At 39.2% G+C, this 20,596-nt stretch overlaps 2 protein-coding genes across 2 annotated transcripts; both read right to left on the reverse strand.

Annotated features, from left to right (window-relative positions):
- Positions 1-3,680: 3,680 nt before the first annotated feature.
- Positions 3,681-8,437, reverse strand: LOC121372306 (zinc finger protein 120-like). Its single transcript, XM_041498600.1, has 2 exons — positions 8,376-8,437; positions 3,681-5,736 (listed from the first exon to the last, which is right to left on the reverse strand). The coding sequence occupies exon 2, from the start codon at positions 5,386-5,388 to the stop codon at positions 3,814-3,816; it is 1,575 nt and encodes a 524-aa protein (XP_041354534.1). The 5' UTR covers positions 5,389-5,736; positions 8,376-8,437; the 3' UTR covers positions 3,681-3,813.
- Positions 8,438-12,987: 4,550 nt separating this feature from the next.
- LOC121371198 (gastrula zinc finger protein XlCGF48.2-like) lies at positions 12,988-17,298 on the reverse strand. The gene is made up of 2 exons (XM_041496905.1): positions 17,162-17,298; positions 12,988-15,579 (listed from the first exon to the last, which is right to left on the reverse strand). The coding sequence occupies exon 2, from the start codon at positions 15,566-15,568 to the stop codon at positions 13,076-13,078; it is 2,493 nt and encodes an 830-aa protein (XP_041352839.1). The 5' UTR covers positions 15,569-15,579; positions 17,162-17,298; the 3' UTR covers positions 12,988-13,075.
- Between the last annotated feature and the right edge of the window lie 3,298 nt (positions 17,299-20,596).

The raw sequence follows: 20,596 nt of genomic DNA on the forward strand, positions 1-20,596 counted from the left end.
GTACCATAATTACAATAAGGGAAGGCGGAAGGTGCAACCACACTGTATATGAGGCGATACCACTAGACAACATTGATTTATTAAACATTAAGTAAATTCGACGGCTAGTCTTTGAGAAAACCCACTATATTTTCCATTAGTAGCAAGGGATTGTTTAATATGCACCATCCAAGCCCGTAGCCAGGGGGGTTCGTAGGGTTCGAACGAACCCCCCTTTTTCTGAAGTGCCCTTTCAAACTAGGCTAGAGCCCCCCCCCCCCCCCCGAGTCATGTCCTGCCACTCTGAAACACGCTGAAACCGACAATGTGCTCGCAAGTGCCCTTTTAATACCAAAAAGAACCCCCCTTCAAACATCCTGGCGACGGGCTTGCCATCACAAAGACAGGAGCACTGCCTGTAACGAGAAATGGGCCCACCGACGGGGATCGACTGCAAATCAGCGGTGCATCAGGCGAGCGCGTATGTAATAAATCATCATAACTAATTATTATGGTGAATGGTGATAGTGACCAGCGACGTGTTAAATTAAAACATTTTAAATATTTAATCATGGAAGTTAATATGACTTCTTATTTTATGATAATCGGTGATGTACTGAACGTTGAGATAAACAATATGTAGTAGGAGTCCAAATGTGAAGTAAGCTTGTTTTGTTTAACGACACCACTGGAACACATTGATTTATTAATCATCGGCTATTGTCTAACATAGTCTTAGAGAGGAAGCCCGCCATGTCTCTATTAATAGCAAGGGATCTTTTATATGCACCATCCCACACAGGATAGAACATACCACGGACTTTCATATACCAGTCGTGGAGCACAGACTAGAGTAAAAAACAGCCCACTGGGCTCACCAACGGGGATCGATCCTAGAGAATGCAGTATGTATATGCACTGGCTGGGGAGCACAGCCAACAGCGTTTTATTCCATCGCTGAAAAAGTCTACGTACCACCTGAAAATCCCAAGCTAGGCCCCTCTTACCGTGGCCTACCAGTAGTTTAAAATGTACTGGGGGATATCCCGTTAAAAATAAAAAATATAATAATAAAGAAGAAAGATTCCTTTCTTTTTCCGTTTGTCTGAACTAGACAAACAGACGTAGGAGACCATTTTTAAAAAAATAAAAATAATTTGTCACTCGCCTCCATCTCATAACACAAACACCACAAACTTACTAAATGATCATCTCAACTAGTCCTTTCCACAGGGAACGCGTTTTTCAACCTGAAATTTACTACAAGTTATTCATTTCTGAGCCGATTGATATCTAAACTGCAGACAATAATAGTTTGTTTGTTGCTGGGGTTTTTTTTGGAAAAATATCCGCCCGGTCCCCCCTTCCCCTAACCCTAACCCCAACCCCAACCCTAACCCCAACCCCAACCCTAGTCCTAACCCCAGCCCTAGTCCTAACCCCAGCCATAACCCTAACCCTAACCCTAACCCTCAACCCTAACTAAAAATAATAATGGAGGGGACCGGGCGGATATTATACCTTTTTTTTGTGTGTGTTTCTTGGGGGGGGGGGGGGGGGGGGGGGGTGTAAATTAAAAAAAAAAATTTTTACTTTTCGTCTTACGTCAAATCAAACTGAAATTATTCTTTTTTTTTCTTTTTTTTTGTAGGAGTATGAGACGGACAAAGGAGTGCATACTTTTTTAAAAATTATAATACGTTATAATAATAATAATAATAATAATAATAAAAAAAAAAAATACTTTGCTCCTATCTGGAGGTATAAATGTAGTTCCTTGATTATGGGAAGTCGCCTGCTACCAACCTTGATTGGACTACTGGTGCTCCCTTGCCAGTACAGGCGTCCCTCTTTCACCCCCGCCCCATCCTTTCCTGTCCTGGATGGAGGAGGCGGCCGAGGCCGGCTCTTGTGCCCAATATAGGCGTGCGCTACAACAGCTTGCTCTGAATGTGCACGTTAATTCTTATTCCATTCCATTCCATATGGGACGTGGATTTCTAGTTTTCTAAACCCAAGTGTCAAAAGTAACCATATTAGACACCAAATAGCGATATTTTTAAACGTGGTGTACTTAAAAAAATTTCAGGCTTAAAAACCCTACATAGAACAACCCCCCTCCCCCCTCCAAAAAAATAAAAATAAAAATAAATAAATAATAATAAAATAAATAAAATAAAAATTTCAATATATATTGTTATTTTTCTAATCTATTTTTTAACATTAATACCAGCATGTACGTGAAAAGGAAGGAAGGAAATGTTTTTATTTAACGACGCAATGAACACATGCTATTTACATTTATATTGCGTCAGGCATATGGTTAAGGACCACACAGATATTGAGAGGAAACCCGCTGTCGCCACTTCATGAGCTACTCTTTTCGATTAACAGCAAGGGATCTTTTATATGCATCATCCCAGACAGGACAGCACATACCACGGCCTTTGATATACCAGTCGTGGTGCATTGGATGGAGCGAGAAATAGCCCAATGGGCCCATCGACGGGGATCGATCCCAGACCGACCGCGCACCAAGCGAAAACTTTACCATTGGGCTACGTCCCGCCCGTACGTGAAAAAAGAGTATACACAACAGTTTATCTGGCTTTTAGGGTACGTAATTTCAACCTTCGTACCCTCCAGCAGATACCGTGCGTTGAAACCCGCTACCCTGAAAAATACATTTAAAAAATAGGAAATGCGCCTGAGAAGGGAGAATTTCAACTCTACCGCACCATTCTCTATTCACACATATTTTTTTCTTTTGTTTATTCTTTAGAGTGTTATATTCACCCCACCCCTACCCCGAACTTTTTGAAATTTCATTTTTAAAGTCTCCCGACTACAACTCTATGGGACTATTCAATATGCACTGCCTCTTCTAGAAAGTCCACACCGATCAGGACAAGTTTTCCTGTAGACGTGCTTTAGAAGGAAATCTCGGTATGTTGGGGACAAAAATAACACTCTAACTCTAAGAAAAAAACATTTTTAGAGTATTCCCCTACCGGGCCCCACAAATTTTTATATCTCTTACGTTCAAGAGCTATAATTCTGTGAAAAAATTGGTAAATCACCATGAAAAAAATAAATAATAATAATAATCTTAGACTTATAAGTACAGCTAAAAAAAAAAATTCAGCTCAATATATTGAAGCCTTCCTAAAAAAAAGAAAAAAAAAAAAAAAAAGTCTGAAAAACTCATTTTTGTATCTCTTTATGTTCAAGGGCCATAACTGTCAAAAATTTGTAAATCGCCATGAAAGTCAAAATACTATCTGTAACAGTACATACTAACGCTATACACATAATTTCAACTCACTATTTTGTGGCTGTGTATTCTGGAAAACTATGATAGACAGACGGAAAGACCGAGCTGAAACCAATAGTCCCATCCAGTTGGACCAGTAGGGGACTAATGAAGTGAATTTTGTTATGTAATCAAGAAAAAAAAACCAGAAAGAAAAAAGATGGTCCAACAATAATTAAACCGTAAATAAAATTAACATTTTTATCATATTTGTGTTTGGCGTTTTCTTCCTGATACTTCAAATAGAATATATCCCAAAACAATACAAGACATTTCAGTTTTTAACTAGCTTACAAGTTCCCACCCTGCTTTTTTTGCTATGGTTAGTCTGCTATTTAACAATACTTGGGAGATGTCACTGGTGATATATTGTAATAACAACTTTTGCTTTTGTAAACCATTTGTTTACTACAATACACAAGTAAGACTAAACATCTACTTTCAAATTTTACATTTTCAACCTGAAATGTCTCTCGGTGAACAAAGACATATGCTACATGTACTATAACATTAATGATTGATTAATTATGGACAACTTCAAAAGAATTTAGTACAACTTCTTGTGCTATTTCTGCTCCCAGCATACTGGTACCTTCTAGAGTTTGTGAACCAGCTACTACATGCATGACTTCTCCAGCCAAAAGGGACACATTATTCTCACTAACATAATATACCACTGGTTCTCTCTTCACATTAATAAAAGTGTAAGTGGAGCTATCACCATCATTATCACCATCATTGTCAACATCATCATAGCCATTAGTGTGTACCAAGTTAGCTACATCAAGTGTCTGTTCTGCAGATTCAGTCTTAATCAGATCTTGTGATGTTTTCTCCACTTTAACTTTCACGGGTGTCTGTGTGCCACAATTCTGAAAGACTGGTTTTGCATCCTTTCTTAAATGAATCTGTTTGTGGCGCTTCAAGTGGTGATTGATTTTGAAACGCATACCACAGGTATCACACTGAAATGGTTTCTCTCCTGTGTGTGTGCGGGTGTGTGTTTTCAATGCTGAATAACCACCACATTCTTTACCGCACAACTTGCATGCAAGTTTGATAAAACGCTGTCGACACGTGCTTCTGTGTTTCTTGTACAGTATACAGTCGGTCAGCAACATTCCACACCTGCTACAAAGATAAACCTTTTCTCCATTGTGTCTTTTAACATGCTGGTTAAGTCTACTCTGGCATGTGAATTTCTTGTTACAATGTTTCCACGGGCAAGGGATGGTCGGAATATGTTTTGTTTTATGAGTCTGGTTGTGAATTCTTAGTAGTTCTGAACCATCAAAGGATTCTGAACAGTGTGCACATTCGTATGCGACAGTTATGCCTTTTCTAATATGTCTATCCACATGTTCCGTGTAATTTCTCAGGTATGGTGTTGTCTTAGTGCAATATGAACAAGAGTATTTTATGTCATGTTTCCTTTTATGACGTTTCAAGTCCAAAACTGTGCAAAAAAACTCTGAGCAAGTGTTGCACTTTTTAGATCTGCTGCTGTGAGCATGCAGATCGTTTTGGTTGTTAAAATATTTGTTGCAAATCGTACAATTTATATCCTCATTACATTCTGTTTTGCATTTTCCAGAAGGTGATTCCAGTTGTGCGAACTCTCTACTTACACTTTCATTGCTGGTTGCACAAATGTTACACAGAAACGTTTTTTTATTAGTATTAACGTCAAGACAAGTTTTCTTTTTAGAAGATGAGGGAGTCATTTTATTGCACAGAACACACTTGGACAACATGGATTTTTTCATACTGTGCACACTTTTATGATTATCAAAATCTGTTTCAGTCACATGCTTAGCTGAACATGGAAGATGTTCCTTGCAACGATCTTTGGTCTCTTTACTTGCTTCAGCCTCATAGGCTTCATTTCCGTTAACTACACTGTCAACAACCACAGTCTTTCTATAGTAATCATGCATATTACGATTACTAGTGGATGCCTTGTCGACAGATACTTGCTGCAACTCTGTTGATGGCTGATCTGCCATCTGCTTTTGTGTGTATGACCGTGTCCGCATCCTGGTACGTGTCGGTACCGAAACTATTATTTTCTTTTGTACAGGTGACCTTGTTTGCATCCTTATAAATGGGTTGCTGCTCTGTGCTCTAATTAATTCACATACATATGTACACTAGGTTTACAGTCTTCCAATAAGGGATCAAACACAGCAATTATGGAAACTGATTTTTCACTGTGCTTTCTAGACCAGAAGAGGACTGGGTTCCACTTTGCAAGTGTGACTTAGCAAATATTTAACAAAGTTGAAACAACACTAATCATATCTTCATTGTGTTTATGTAGTTGGCATATTTATCTTTGTTCAGTGCAGGCACACTTTCAGTATTTTGTGTTCTTTGATATTGTGATACTATTTTTCTTCTTCTTTTTATTACACCAATCTTCTTGTATAAGTACAATCTTGAATCTGAAACAATACAAATTATATGGATTTAATAATGCAAATACACAGTAGAAAAATACCTAGAAATCCCCCAGACTAGTAATTCTGAGTAGATGTGACTGTCAGGCCATTTAGCTATATAAATGTGTGAATTTATTTCACACAACAGACTGCCTAATCAAGGTTTCGTTTGGTCTCGTAGGCGTGTGTACAGGGTGGTTTCAGGGGTCAACCCCACAACACCCCCTCGGCCCTCCTCCCTCCCCTGCATCAAGCCATTTTTGTTTGTTTTTTAAAATGTTTTTTCTGGTTCAGAATGCCTCGACCCCTTTCTCCTTAGAAACTTTACTCGCCAGTTTGGACCCCTCCCTGAATAAATTCCTACACACATGCCTGTCTTAATAAATTACATTTCAAATCACAATCAGAATGACTTTTTGTCTTCCGAATCCCCTGGCTACAAACATTTCCATAATGTTCCAACTGTTGAAATAGTAAGTGGTACATGTATGTTCAGAAGGCTGAATGTACTTTGTTGACCCATTATGGTTTTAGCACTGGATAGGGCATCTCTTATATTTTGTTTATATTTATATAGGCCTAAATTAAAAGAAGTGTTTTATTTGGCACCCCCCCCCCCCCCAAATAAAATGCAATACAAGTTAAGGGGGCAAAGTTACCACTTTTCAATTTATTTATCTCAGTTTATTTATCTCATAATTTATATGTATGTATATATGTATGTATGTATGTATGTATGTATGTATGGTACATACAGGCATGTTCGAGACTACAAATAGTCCACAAATTTTGGTGAATTCGTTTATGCTCATCTTCTACCACCGATTTAGTCTGAAGGGACATGTCACGTAGTCTTAGAATGTGTGGTTCTTAAGAAAAGTATTTACATAACTAGCCCGAGTACTCCGACTGTAAGAGAGCTTGACGGACATTTGGACATAAATACGCTCTCATTACAGTCAGAGACCAAGCTATGTATATTTTGGCATTTCCCGACAACCAAAAAGTTGGCAAACATTTCCGCTCTAATATCACAATAATCCTATGTTCGATGTTAAATACTTTTACATCGATCATTTTCGAGTTAATTGATTAAAAAAATCCACATATTAATCACTAATACACACACTACAAAAAGAAACCCGACAGCACCCACATTCACCTAAGCTTCGGCAAACTCCGGACAGCAGAATTCTAAGTTCGCCAACCTATATCGTGATGTTGCGTCACATGATCGCCCACTCAGCCATTCCGTTAGCCCGAGTACTCTGACTGTAAGAGAGCTAGATGGACATTTGGACATAAATACGCTCTCATTACAGTCAGAGACCAACCTATGTATTTTTTTGGCAATTCCTGACAACCAAAAAGTTGGCAAAGATTCCCGCTCTAATACCACACCAATCCTATGTTTGAAGTCAAATACCTTTACATCGATCATTTTCAAGTTAACTGATAAAAAAAAAAATCCACATATTAATCACTAATATACATACTACAGAAAGAAATCCGACAGCACCCACATTCAGCTACGCTTTGTGACACTCCGTCGCCATAATTATAAAGCTTGGCGACCTATTTCGAGACGTAGAGCACGTGATCGCCCACTGGGCTATTCCACCTAGTAGACGGAATGGCTGAGTGGGCGATCATGTGACGCAACGTCACGATATAGGTCGGCAAACTTAGAATTCTGCTGTCCGGAGTTTGCCAAAGCGTAGCTGAATATGGGTGCTGTCGGATTTCTTTCTGTAGTAGGTATATTAGTGATTAATATGTGGATTTTTTTTTATCAGTTAACTCGAAAATGATCGATGTAAAGGTATTTGATGTCAAACATAGGATTGGTGTGGTATTAGAGCGGGAATCTTTGCCAACTTTTTGGTTGTCAGGAATTGCCAAAAAAATACATAGGTTGGTCTCTGACTGTAATGAGAGCGTATTTATGTCCAAATGTCCGTCTAACTCTCTTACAGTCAGAGTACTCGGGCTACCATTCCGTCTACTAGGCAGAATCACCCAGTGGGCGATCACATGATCTACGTCACCGAGCTTTGTAATTCTTGTGACGGAGTGTCACGAAGCGTAGCTGAATGTGGGTGCTGTCGGATTTGTATTAGTGATTAATATGTGGATTTTTTTTTAATCAGTTAACTCGAAAATGATCGATGTAAAAAATATTTAACGTCAAACATAGGATTGTTGTGATATTAGAGTGGAAATCTTTGCCAACTTTTTTGTTGTCGGGAATTGCCCCAAAAATACATAGCTTGGTCTCGGACTGTAATGAGAGCGTATTTATGTCCAAATGTCCGTCTAGATAGCTCTCTTACAGTCAGAGTACTCGGGCTATTAGTATTACATAACGTGCCCCGTGCACTACCACCGATTCAGTATTACGCAAGTGAAATTCAAATGAGTGTTTTATAATTATTGTTTTGCCAGTAGGGACATAAAAGTATTCATGTACTTGCAACTCTAACGAAAACAGGATACCATGTAAACTTGTTAAGTTATGGCACGATATATTTCAATGATAGGTTGGAGTGTTATTGTTAATATAATCGTTCATAAACTAACCAAATTCCAAACAACTAAAATAAATATTTTATAGACATTCATATTAAATAACCAGGTCGTACATCGAATTGGGGAATGGAAACCACTTAGTAAAAAAACAACAAAAATAATAAGACAAAAAAACATTAAATTACCAATACTAGAAGCAAATTGTTTTCGTGTTACGCTTGATTACTATATTACTAAATGCATGACAGAGATACCAGTTTAAGAAATCTGAATATTTCATAAAACCCAACATAAAAAAGAAACGAACTGAGAAATAGAAGGTTAAAGTTTGGTTTACTGGCCTCGGTGGTGTGGTGGCCACCGAATCTATGGTACTGGCACCAGTATGAGTCAATGAGTAGGTGTAAGGCCACCGACTACTCTCTCACTAACTATACTAACCAGGCGCGGATCGAAGGTGTCACAGGGGTCCCTTTGGAAAAAATTAAAGGGATAAACACTAATATTGTAATACGGCATATTTTTCATTATTAGAGCCGTTTATGATCACTGAAATCAAACATTACTTATATTTTATTGTTTAGATAACCCATTTCCGTACAACCGAAGTGTTTCTGGTCATCCTGGTGTTTCTAATACCACAAAATACATTTTTCATATTTTTAAAAACGCACGTGTGTCTGAGAAATAACAGTTATGGAGTACAGTTTTAGTATATTTTTAACAATATTTCACCGTTTCAACGTCACAAGACTCTTGTTTCACTCTCTTGTAACGTTATCCAAATGTGTTAGAGGTTTGTAACTTAACCAAAGTTAGTGTCCATATTTACGGGTTAAAACTAGGGTCTGCGCCTTTAAGTGTCACAAGCCTGCTCTGACCCCATCTACCTATTTTGTATTACACTAGTCTTGGCTCAACACATTGAGCAAGCACCTAAATTAGGAATCCCATTAAGATTTTCCTAAATCGTCTTTTTTGGGAATAACTTTGACCTTGACTATGAATTGTTTTAACATGCCCATATACCACCAAGGTTTCGGGCATGTCTCTCCTGAGTCCTGTCCTTGGATACCACAACCTTTGATGTAGCAGTCGTGGTGCACTGGCTGGAGCGGTACTGGGGAACACGTTTAAAATGGTCAGCTTGATAATTTTGGTGAAGTTTACCATATATAGGTAGATAATACGTTGCTAACAAGTGTACTTCTCAATACTATTAGTAGGTGCCTCTTTTAAGCGGGGGGGGGGGGGGGGGGCTAGACGTAGCCCAGTTTAAAGCGTTCGCTTGATGCGCGGTCGGTCTAGGATCGATCCCCGTCGGTGGCCCCATTGGGCTATTTATCTTTCCAGCCAGTGCTCCACATCTGGTGTAACAAAGGCCGTGGTATGTACTATCCTGTCTGTGTGATGGTGCATATAAAAGATCCCTTGCTGCTAATCAAAAAGAGTAGCCCATGAAGTGGCGACAGCGGGTATTCTTCCTCAATATCTGTGTGGTCTTTAACCATGTCTGATCCCATATAATCGTAAATAAAATGCAGTGGCGTAGGAAGGTGCCACAAAGTGTGTGTGTGTGTGGGGGGGGGGGGGGGGGGCACACTTTTATATTTACACAAAATTACACTATTATAAAGCAAAACATCTGAAAAGTGGGGGGGGCACCCCCCCCCCCCCCCCCCCCGCTTCATACGCCAATGCAATGTGTTGAGTGCGTCGTTAAATAAAACATTTCCTTCCTTCTTCCACTGTTTCAGAGATGTGTTGATTGCATTTACCCCTGCCTGTTGTGACAATATTTTAAAAATGCAATATTACTACCACACGCCCTTCACAGCCTCGTGAATCCTGCTCGATTTGACACTGGATCCGTCACTGCTAACAACTAATCTACTGCCCTGACAGCCCGTGACATCAATTGGCATATCGTTTAAGGAACCCCACGGTATAGTAGGTGACCCTCCCCAACCTTCGGGTTAGACAGCAAAATGACCCAGAAGGAACATCACTGTGATTCAGTGTCAAGCAGGATATACCAGTACTACAGGTCAGGGAAGATCCACCAAGAGAGGCATAGGTCATGTACCATATTCCTACCACATTGTGCGTGCGTGCGTGTGCATGTGTATGTTTTGGGGTATGCACCTGCTGTCAATAAATGGTATTCAAAATAAATAGGGGTATAAGTATAGAATGAACTGTGATTATACAATTTATCTACATAAACCCACCCCACCAACCCTGAGCTTTGACCCTTTGAATTTTCTCCCATCGAATACGTGCGACATCATTGAGTGACAACTCCGTCCACGTACACGGCGTCCCAGACAGGGTTTCTACCAGAGGGTAAAACGGTTATGGCGCCATACCCAAAACTCTTGCAGAGTTTATTTTTTGAAGTTAACCTTTTGACACAATTATGATTTAAAAAACCCACAAAAACAACAACTGCTAGACATTTTGCAGATGAACCCTAAATTAACTCTGGACGTTTGATTAGCACACCAGGCTCGTACGCAGGACCTTTAATGGGGTGTGTGTGTGGGTGGTGGTGGGGGTGGGGGTGTCGAATTCCTCGTAATGGGACAAACAATGGCAACACCCCCCCAAAAAAAAACAAAAACAAAACAAACAAACATCACCCGTTTATATAACATTATTTTAATTTGATAGAAGAAATGTGGACCTTTGGTAAAATAAAATTTGGGCACCGCCCCAACCCCACCCCCTCCACTTGCCCGTGTACGGGTCTACACCCCCCACACACACACACAACGTAGTTGTATCATTAATTACTTGACCGTTACATGCTCTATTTCAACCCTTGTAATTAAGAAAAAGTAAAGTTACAACTATTTCTGCGTGTAGAATGATGGAAATACATGGTAAAAAATTATTAGATTAGCACATTTTTTTTTCGAATATCTATCGTTGTTTCCCGAATTTGAGGAGTTGCTCCATTACCCCCATGTCGTACGCCTATATTTAACGACACCACTAGAGCACACTAATTTATTAATAACTGGTTATTGGATGTGAAACATTTTGTAATTTGGACAGTCTTAGACATAAGTGTACGAGACAGGGTGGCAGGGGCAACTGCCTGCCTAGTGCTGAAACCACAATTCGGGCAAAAATTATAGAGATATTCTGGGAAAATGCATATAATAGTATAATTGCGTAGTGATTTGTTTGCAACCCTGTACAGCTGTTTGGTAGAAAAAAAGAAAGAAAGAAGTGTTTTATTTAACGACGCACTCAACACATTTTATTTACGGTTATATGGCGTCAGACATATGGTTAAGGACCACACAGATTTTGAGAGGAAACCCGCTGTCGCCACTACATGGGCTACTCTTCCGATTGGCAGCAAGGGATCTTTTATTTGCGCTTCCCACAGGCAGGATAGCACAAACCATGGCCTTTGTTGAACCAGTTATGGATCACTGGTCGGTGCAAGTGGTTTACACCTACCCATTGAGCCTTGCGGAGCACTCACTCAGGGTTTGGAGTCGGTATCTGGATTAAAAATCCCATGCCTCGACTGGGATCCGAACCCAGTACCTACCAGCCTGTAGACCGATGACCTGCCACGACGCCACCGAGGCCGGTGTCTGTTTGGTAGAAATGGTAATATATGAATAAATATTGTTATCCAGATTCGGGCATTTTCGTTTAATTCGGGCAAAAACCAGCCCCCCCCCCCCACCCCTAAAACGGGAACCCGTACACCGATGGTCTTAAAACAGGAAACCCGCCACCTTTTTTTCATTAATAGTAAGGGATCTTTTATATGCACCATCCCACAGACAGGATAGCACACACAATGGCTTTTGATATTCCAGTCGTGGTGCATTGGCTGGAACGAGAAAAACACCAATAGAGCACATTAACTGATTTATTAATCATCAGCTATTGAATGTCAAACGTTTGGTAATTCCAAGAGCCTTTCATATGCCAGTCGTGGTTCACTGGCTGGAACAAAAAAATAGTCCATTGGGCACACCGACGGGGATCGACCCTAATCCGACTGCGCACAAGGCGAACAATTTACCACTGGGCTACATCCCGCCCCTACAACTAAAAAAAGTCCGCGGCACAAAACGTGTTTGTATGTAAATATATACTTCAAAACACATTAGGGCCTATTTATACTGATTTGTGACGGGTTTTGTTTTGTTTTTCCTACAACTTTGTCTTCTACCCAAATCTGTGACTTACTTTCCATTACTTTTTTCACTTTAATTTTCTTTTCTACATTCACACATAAAGCACTCCATTTCAATTAAATATTTCGTTCATATATACTCTCCAGTTTTATTCGAATGAAAACAGAAAAGCATTTACAGTCATGTTAAGAACGCGGAGTCACGGACATAAAGTTTGTTCAACATCTCAATTCCATTCACAAGGTACCATTATGTATATAGTGAGCATTTCATGTCATCAATGTCAAACTACAACTTTTGATGAGTTAACTTTATTTGATATTTGGCATATAATATCCACCGTAAAAAAAAAACCCACCCTATTTTTTCTACAGTTTGATGATAATGGATGATACCCCGTTAGGATAAAATTTCAACGACCTGTATCTCAAAGAGTCGAAATAGATATTTTAAATCTTGGCTAACAGATTGAATAAAAGAACATGTGTCCTGAAAGTCACTGATTTGACACAGAATGCCCCAGTAACTAATTTAATAGAATAAACAAGACAGAATGCCCCAATAACTAATTTAATAGAATAAACAAATAGTTCATACAACCAAAATATCATGTTTGATATGTGACTTTTCAAATGGATTTTACATTAGGAATTAAAGAGACAAGTTGCGTCTTCCAGTTCCTGGGCAACATTTGATGTTGCACACATCAGTTCGGTCTGCAGGTGTACAGGTATCTCCTCTGTTGATATGCACGTAGTGCCATTTTCCTGCTTGACAATATACGTCACCACCTGTTCATTCCCAATATCAACAGACGTAGTATACTCTGTGTAGTTTTGGGCTTGTGTTGCATTGGAATAACACAATGCCGATTCCACAGATACAGTTTCTGGTATGGTTTCGCCTTCAAAGGGAGGCATTTCTCCTTTTCGTACATGAATCCGCTTGTGTCGCCTGAGGTGGGAACTGTTGTTAAATCGAGCACCGCAGATTTCGCACTGACATGGTTTTTCTCCCTTGTGAGACAAAATATGCCTATGTAAAGCGGTGTACCCACTTAGGACCTTTCCACATATGGCACAATCGTGTGTATTTATTTTCTGGTAACACGCTCTTCTATGTTTAAGATAAAACACACAGTCAGTGAAGCGCATGCCACATCTATGACAGAGGTACTGAGTTTCACCATTGTGTCTTTTGAGATGCAAATTTAGTCTAGTCTGACTGGTTAGCATTTTGCCACAGTGAGGCAATGGACACCTAACGCACTTGTCACGTTTTACAGAGTGTTTTTTTCTGTGTACACGTAGCAGGTCATAACTGTCAAAAGATTCTGAACAAATTGGACATGGGAATCTTATTGGCATACCCTTTCGAGAATGTCTTTGCATATGGACAAAGAAATTATAGTTCGACTTGAATGTTTTTTTGCAGAACTGGCAATCTTTCCCATCTGTTTTAGACACAGAAAAAGCTTCCACATGATTTTTTTGCTTATGAACATTTAATGCAGAAATGGTACAGAATAACTGTGAACATGTGTCACATTTCTGCCTTTTTTTACTGTGATCCCAATAACCTTCACGACTCATGAACTGTTTTTCACAATTCTTACAGCTAATTTGTTTATCAGTATTTGACTGATGTGTGGCTAAATGTCTGTTAAAAGTGTTATGATACTTAAATTCCTTTGCGCATGTGCCACAACGGAAGGGTTTTTCTCCAGTATGCACTCTCATGTGGATTTTCAGACAGGCCTTCATTCTGAAGCTTTTGTTGCAGATATTACAAGTGAAGGGTTTTTCTCCGGTGTGAAGTCGGAGATGATCTTTCAGTTTAGAAGAGTCATTGCACATCTTCTTACAAAGATCACACTGGAACAACTTTGACTGTTTTCCTGGGGTTTTAAGGTCATATTCAGATGGTGATTTACTGACCTCATCTGTTTTTAGGACGTGCTTAACGCATGAATTTGAACACTTTTGTACACTGCCAATAACTTTCTGTGTCTTAGATTTCTTTACCTTGTCATTAGACTTCATTTCTGGAGTACTTTGACATCTCTTCATATTTCTGTAACTCTTTGTATTGGTCGACTGCTTTTCCTTCTTCACAAGTGACCTTGTCATTATTCTGTGACCCACAAAAATATGCTGTGACAATTCTTTTTGTACACATGATTTTGTTTTCCATCTTGTGCAGTGCATGTCTTTATTATCATTAATTTTGTTCTTTTCCAGCATTTTAACTAATTTTGAACTACATGTTTCTACCGACTTCTGGTGTTTTTCTTTTACTGAGACATTATGGGAGAAATCTGAAGGGCCATAACATGCATTATCAAGATCATCATTGTAACTAGTGCTGGCCTCACATTCGATTTGTGATGAAGTTTTGTTATTCTCACTAACTTCTGGTTCATTTTTGAAAATAAAAGAACTGTTATCACCAGTGATCAATAATGTTTTCTTAACCACAGTTCTTTCATTTTGAATATCACTTTCATTTCTTCTCATCCAGGCCAAGGAACTATTGGTATTAATATCTTCTTGTTTGACATTTTGTGCTGGGGATAGAACTGCATTTGAATTTCTTAGCAGCACATCAAATGTTTCAGCTGAATTTTTATCTCCTGTAGAATTCTGAGTAATGACCAACACTCTTTTGGACTCGTCACCTATTTCTACTTTAAGAAACTGACTTTCAAGGTTTTGAGATTTAAGTCTGTTACAAATCTGACTTTCTTCGTTCTGGTTTTGATGTTCAGTGTGATCAGAAACTGTAATATTATTATGACCAAGATTTTTAGTCTTAAACTGTCTCATTTCATGACCTGCCTTGTGAATCACTAAGCCAGCCTGTGTGACAAACCCTCTGTTACATGTAACACACTTGTAGGGTTTTGCATCCGAGTGTCTCCGTCTGTGCACACGAAGACTGGCTTTTTGTCTAAAAGATTTTTCACAACCTCTACATCTAAAGCAACCCACTTGATTGCCAGCCACACTCTGAGTAACAGCACTTGAGCAACCGAGACTATTGGTCCTCTGTACATGTTTATGGCACACACCACATTTGTAGATCTTAACAATTCTGATGCACATCAGTGACCACCTACATGTATGTCTTACACCCATTGTTATGGAACCTGCAAAATAAACAATTCAAATTTAGCATGTGTATACAGAAAGCATTATATATTGAGTACAGCTGTTATTTGCCAAATACATGTATCAACTGAAATTGGCAAACATATTTCATAATACAGGCCATATGTTTCAAGGTGTACAATACACTATTCTTGCTATAGACTATAAATGTAGGTGTCCTAGCAACCACTTGCAGGGATCAAAGTTAAACATTTGTCAGCTACAGCAATTTTGAGCCCACCTATGGCAATTTTAAATTGTTAACTTTTGCAACAAATACAAAAAACCAAAATAGTCCCTTCAACCGACAGCAATTATTTTTATCCATCAGCCCCTCACTGACAGCAATTCATATTGCAATGACGGCAATTGCCATCAGTACCGTCATTAAGTTCAAGCCCTGCACTTGCCTAGCTCAAAGCAAAAGTTTGTTTTGGTAAAAGACACATACAGAGCACATTGATTTACTAATTATCATGTAGGCAGGACGTAGCAATGATAAAGCGCTTGCTTGATGTGCAGTCGGTTTGGGATCGATCCCCGTCGGTGGGCCCATTAGGCTTTCTCGTCACAGCCAGTGCACCACGACTGGTATATCAAAGGCCTTGGTATGTGCTATCCTGTCTGTGGGAAGGTGCATATAAAAGATCCCCTGCTACTAATGGAAAAATGTTGCTTGTTTCCTCTATGACTGTCAAAAATGACCATATGTTTGACATCCAATAGCAGATAATTAATACAGGCCTTGACCTTAAAATTTAAAATAACATGTGTCAGGATTTTTAAAATCATGAGAAATATACCGTGAAATACACACTTGTAACTGTTGATTGCAGAGTTACAACTGGACGTGTAAAACAAATATCTAGTAGCCCAGTGGACTACCAGGTTTAGACATCTGGTAGCCAGAGCAAACATTTGGTAGCCAAAACACCCTGGGCTATCGCTAAGACCGAGCTCTGTAATAAATCAATGTGCTCTAGTGGATGTCAAACATTTGGTAATTCTGAGAGGAAACCTGCTTTTTCCATTAATAACAAGGGATCTTTTATATGCACCATCCCGCAGACAGGATAGCACACACCACGACCTTTGATATACCAGTCTTGATGCACTGGCTGGAATAAGAAATAGCCCAATGGGCCCACCAACAGGGATCAACATCAGGTGATTGCTTTACCACTGGACTATGTCCCGCTCCAGTCAAAAGTAATGCACATTTAACAGAAATAATTTCATGATGTGCTGTGGGGTATAATAAACCATAAACTATGAATAATATGTATTATTAAAAACATTGTGCTGAACATTTGCTGTTTTTTTCCTTCTAAAACCCCAAAATGATCTCCCCAGCTCACACCCTTAAACCCCCCCCCCCCAAAAAAAAAAACCCGACCCAGAACGTGTTACGGTGGTTTGCTTATTTCGTGGGTTTTTTGTTTGATAATAATTAATGATTAATAAATCAAAAGTGCTTTAGTGGTGCCGTTGAAACAAAGAACAAGTTGGGGGTTTTTTTTTGGGGGGGGGGGGGGCAAATTAGCTTAGGAACGAAACGCCAGGCATCACTAACACACTTACTCAAGCTACTCAGTTACTGGCTCAAACACTGACATACTAGGACAACAGTCACAATATAAGTTTACACCTGTTTCTACAAATATGTGCATTAAACAAAATCATGAATAAAAACAATGCTTTTCGTTCTTTCTGTCCAACAGAAGTTAATCACGGAAGTGGAATTATTTTTATATGGTCTCGTACCACGGTTTCTGATTTCACCCAGCTTTTCAGTTGTCCTTGCACTAAATAGTCTTGTCAGTAGGCCTAATGCAGTAATTATAGCAAGTTCCACAAGTTTTGCGAGACTTGCTCATTTGATGGGTTTTCCTCCTTCTTGCATTGAAGTGAGCTCAGATTTGTGCATCCTTGTGCAACATCAAACTTGAAACATTGAAACAATGTTGCCATGATATGGGTATCCGAAGCAGAGGTGGGAGTGAGTATCGCATATACTAGTATATAATTTGCATATTTCATTATTGAAAAGCACTCAGATATTACATGTATCTGAATGTTTGATTTTATGCAAAGTATTGTGTAAGGCAGCTTAAAATACCATTATATTCAGTGTCATTCAATATTGCATGTTAAAATAGATACACATCAAAGTTTGCTACCCTGCCCAATTTCAGTGTTGTCGTAATGCAAATATGTGTTTACATTATATGCTAGCATTTATTGTTAATATATTGCCTTAAAATATCATAAAATGCATCTTTGTCTGTTATAACATTTGAACGATTTACATTTATAGGTTACAGCGTTTTACGCCTATCGTTACGGCATTTTGATTTGTCTGAAATGATAATGAACTGTCGTTTGAAAGAAAGAAAGAAAATGTTTTATTTAACGAGGCACTCAACACATTTTATTTACGGTTAAATGACGTCAGACATATGGTTAAGGACCACACAGATTTTGAGAGGAAACCCGCTGTTGCCACATAGGCTACTCTTTTACGACAGGCAGCAAGGGATCTTTTATTTGCGCTTCCTACAGGCAGGATAGCACAAACCATGGCCTTTGTTGAACCAGTTATGGATCACTGGTCGGTGCAAGTGGTTTACACCTATCCATTGAGCCTTGCGGAGCACTCACTCAGGGTTTGGAGTCGGTATCTGGATTAAAAACCCCATGCCTCGACTGGGATCCGAACCCAGTACCTACCAGCCTGTAGACCGATGGCTAACCACGAAGCCACCGAGGCCGGTAAAATCTAGGCTGTCGTTTGAAAGAGAATCCTCTTATCTTCAATGAGACATACACATATAAGCACGCATTAGGCCCGTATGAACCAGAGGACCCCCCCCCCCCCCACACACACACACACACTTGCCGACAATGTACGTTTTTTTCTACTCTATATAAAATAAAGATAAAAAAGTATTTTAATAAAGCAATTCAAGCTAACCTAAAGATTGTTATTTAATGAAAAAGCTCTCAACTTTGTATTTGGGAAAAAAGGAAGAAAGAAAAAACAACATCCTCCATAAACATCTACCCACACCCATATTTCTGTACGTTTGTTAATTTAATGTCATAGGCCTTAGAAGTGGGGGTGGGTGTACGGGGTACTGGCTTCCAACTCTGAAGATAATGCATTCCCCCCCCCCCCCCCCCCGCTGAAAAATCGAAGTAATGTATTAACTGCCCCTACCCCATTGCTGTCTTTGATTTTGATCAGGTAATACGGTTTTGTTATTTAGATTTATTCCAGTTTGTACAAAATTAGCTGAAAAAGATGCATTTTCATGTTCATATAAATAATCTATACAATTTTGGCTAAAGCATTTTCAATATGGCTAATACAAATTCCATTTGGCTTATTTTGGCTACAGGTATTTTTGATCTAGGGTGAGCCCTGCTAAACACACACACACACACACACACGAGGTTGTGTTCCACCACTCCAAATATCGGGTCTTTGTATGCACGCACACGCATACATACGCCTGCATACATACATACATACATACATACATACATACATACATACACGTACACGTACACGTACACGTACACGTACGTGTACATGTACACGTACACATACATACATGTATACATATACATATACGTAGACACTACAGAAAGAAACCCGACAGCACCCACATTCAGCTAAGCTTCGGCAAACTCCAGACAGCAGAATTCTACGTTCGCCGATTTATATCGTGTCGGGTTTCTTTCTGTAGTGTGTGTATTAGTGATTAATATCTGAATTTTTAAAAATAAAGTAACTCGAAAATGATCTATATAAAGGTATTTGACGTCAAACATAGGATTGTTGTGGTATTAGAGCGGAAATCTCAGACTACTTTTTGGTGGTCGGTGATTGCCAGAAAATTACATAGCTTGGTCTCCGACTGTAATGAGAGCGTATTTATGTCCAAATGTCCGTACTCGGGATAACCATCTATATTAGAGATAAACATTACTATTATTGTAGCACGGTTTTAAAATAAGTAGACTGTACATCTGTTATAAGATGTTACATCAGGATTCACACACACACACACACACACACACACACACGCACACACGCACACACGCACGCACGCGATCTGACCACAAAACTTACCTCGTCGTCTATTATACAAAATAACCTGATGTTAGTAAATCGTATTCGAGACTATCCAAAGATAAATTTTTTGCATCACTTAAAAAACCCGTCAAAGGAAGGAAATTCACTTTTTCTTAGACAGGACAACTTATATACCACCTTTGCTGTATCAGTCATGTGTCTGTTGTTTGAAAGTTTGTTTTGTTCAACGACACCACAAAAGCACCTTGACTGGATGTCAAACATTTGGTAATTTTGACTTATAGTCTTAGATAGGAAACTCGCTACATTTTCCACTAGTAGCAAGGGATCTTTTATATGCACCATCCCACCAATCTAATTAAAATTAGCTCCACTATTACATGTGGATCTAAAAGCAGCCCGTTGGAGCTCATGTCCAGTTGACCTTTCATTCGACCAATCAAAACCTTAATTGCAAAATCATGCCAGTAATTTGAAAAGAATTTAAAAACATTCCGGATTATGCCGATTCGGGTGAATTACGAAATATGCCGGAAACTAATTGCAATATAAAAGTTTATATAAAATTTGTTTCAAGGCGACGTCCCCTCCCCCCCCCCCAAAAAAAAAAAAACCCCGTGATGGTATAGCCATAAAATCAGTTTATACTAGTATACAATCCAGAGTTTATTACTGCACTTTCCCCCGGGTTTTTTCATTGTTGAAATAGACCAACCAGTTTGTGTGTGTATGTGTGTGTGTGTGGGTGGGGGGGGGGGGGGGGGGGGGGGGAGTGACATGAGATGGAATACCAAGGGAACTTGGGGGGGGGGTCGTAAAAAATGAAAATAAATATAATACTATCGCAAAATTTAGCCAGCCCTCCCCCCCCCCCCCCCCCACACACACACAAGATACGCCTCTGCCAACAAGTT

This window comes from Gigantopelta aegis, chromosome 4, assembly GCF_016097555.1.
Source record: "Gigantopelta aegis isolate Gae_Host chromosome 4, Gae_host_genome, whole genome shotgun sequence".
Taxonomy (NCBI): domain Eukaryota; kingdom Metazoa; phylum Mollusca; class Gastropoda; order Neomphalida; family Peltospiridae; genus Gigantopelta; species Gigantopelta aegis.

Excerpts from the sequence above, each read along its gene's own strand:
- LOC121372306 (XM_041498600.1), bottom strand. The coding sequence starts at position 5,388 with ATGCAAACAAGGTCACCTGTACAAAAGAAAATAATAGTTTCGGTACCG.
- LOC121371198 (XM_041496905.1), bottom strand. The coding sequence starts at position 15,568 with ATGGGTGTAAGACATACATGTAGGTGGTCACTGATGTGCATCAGAATT.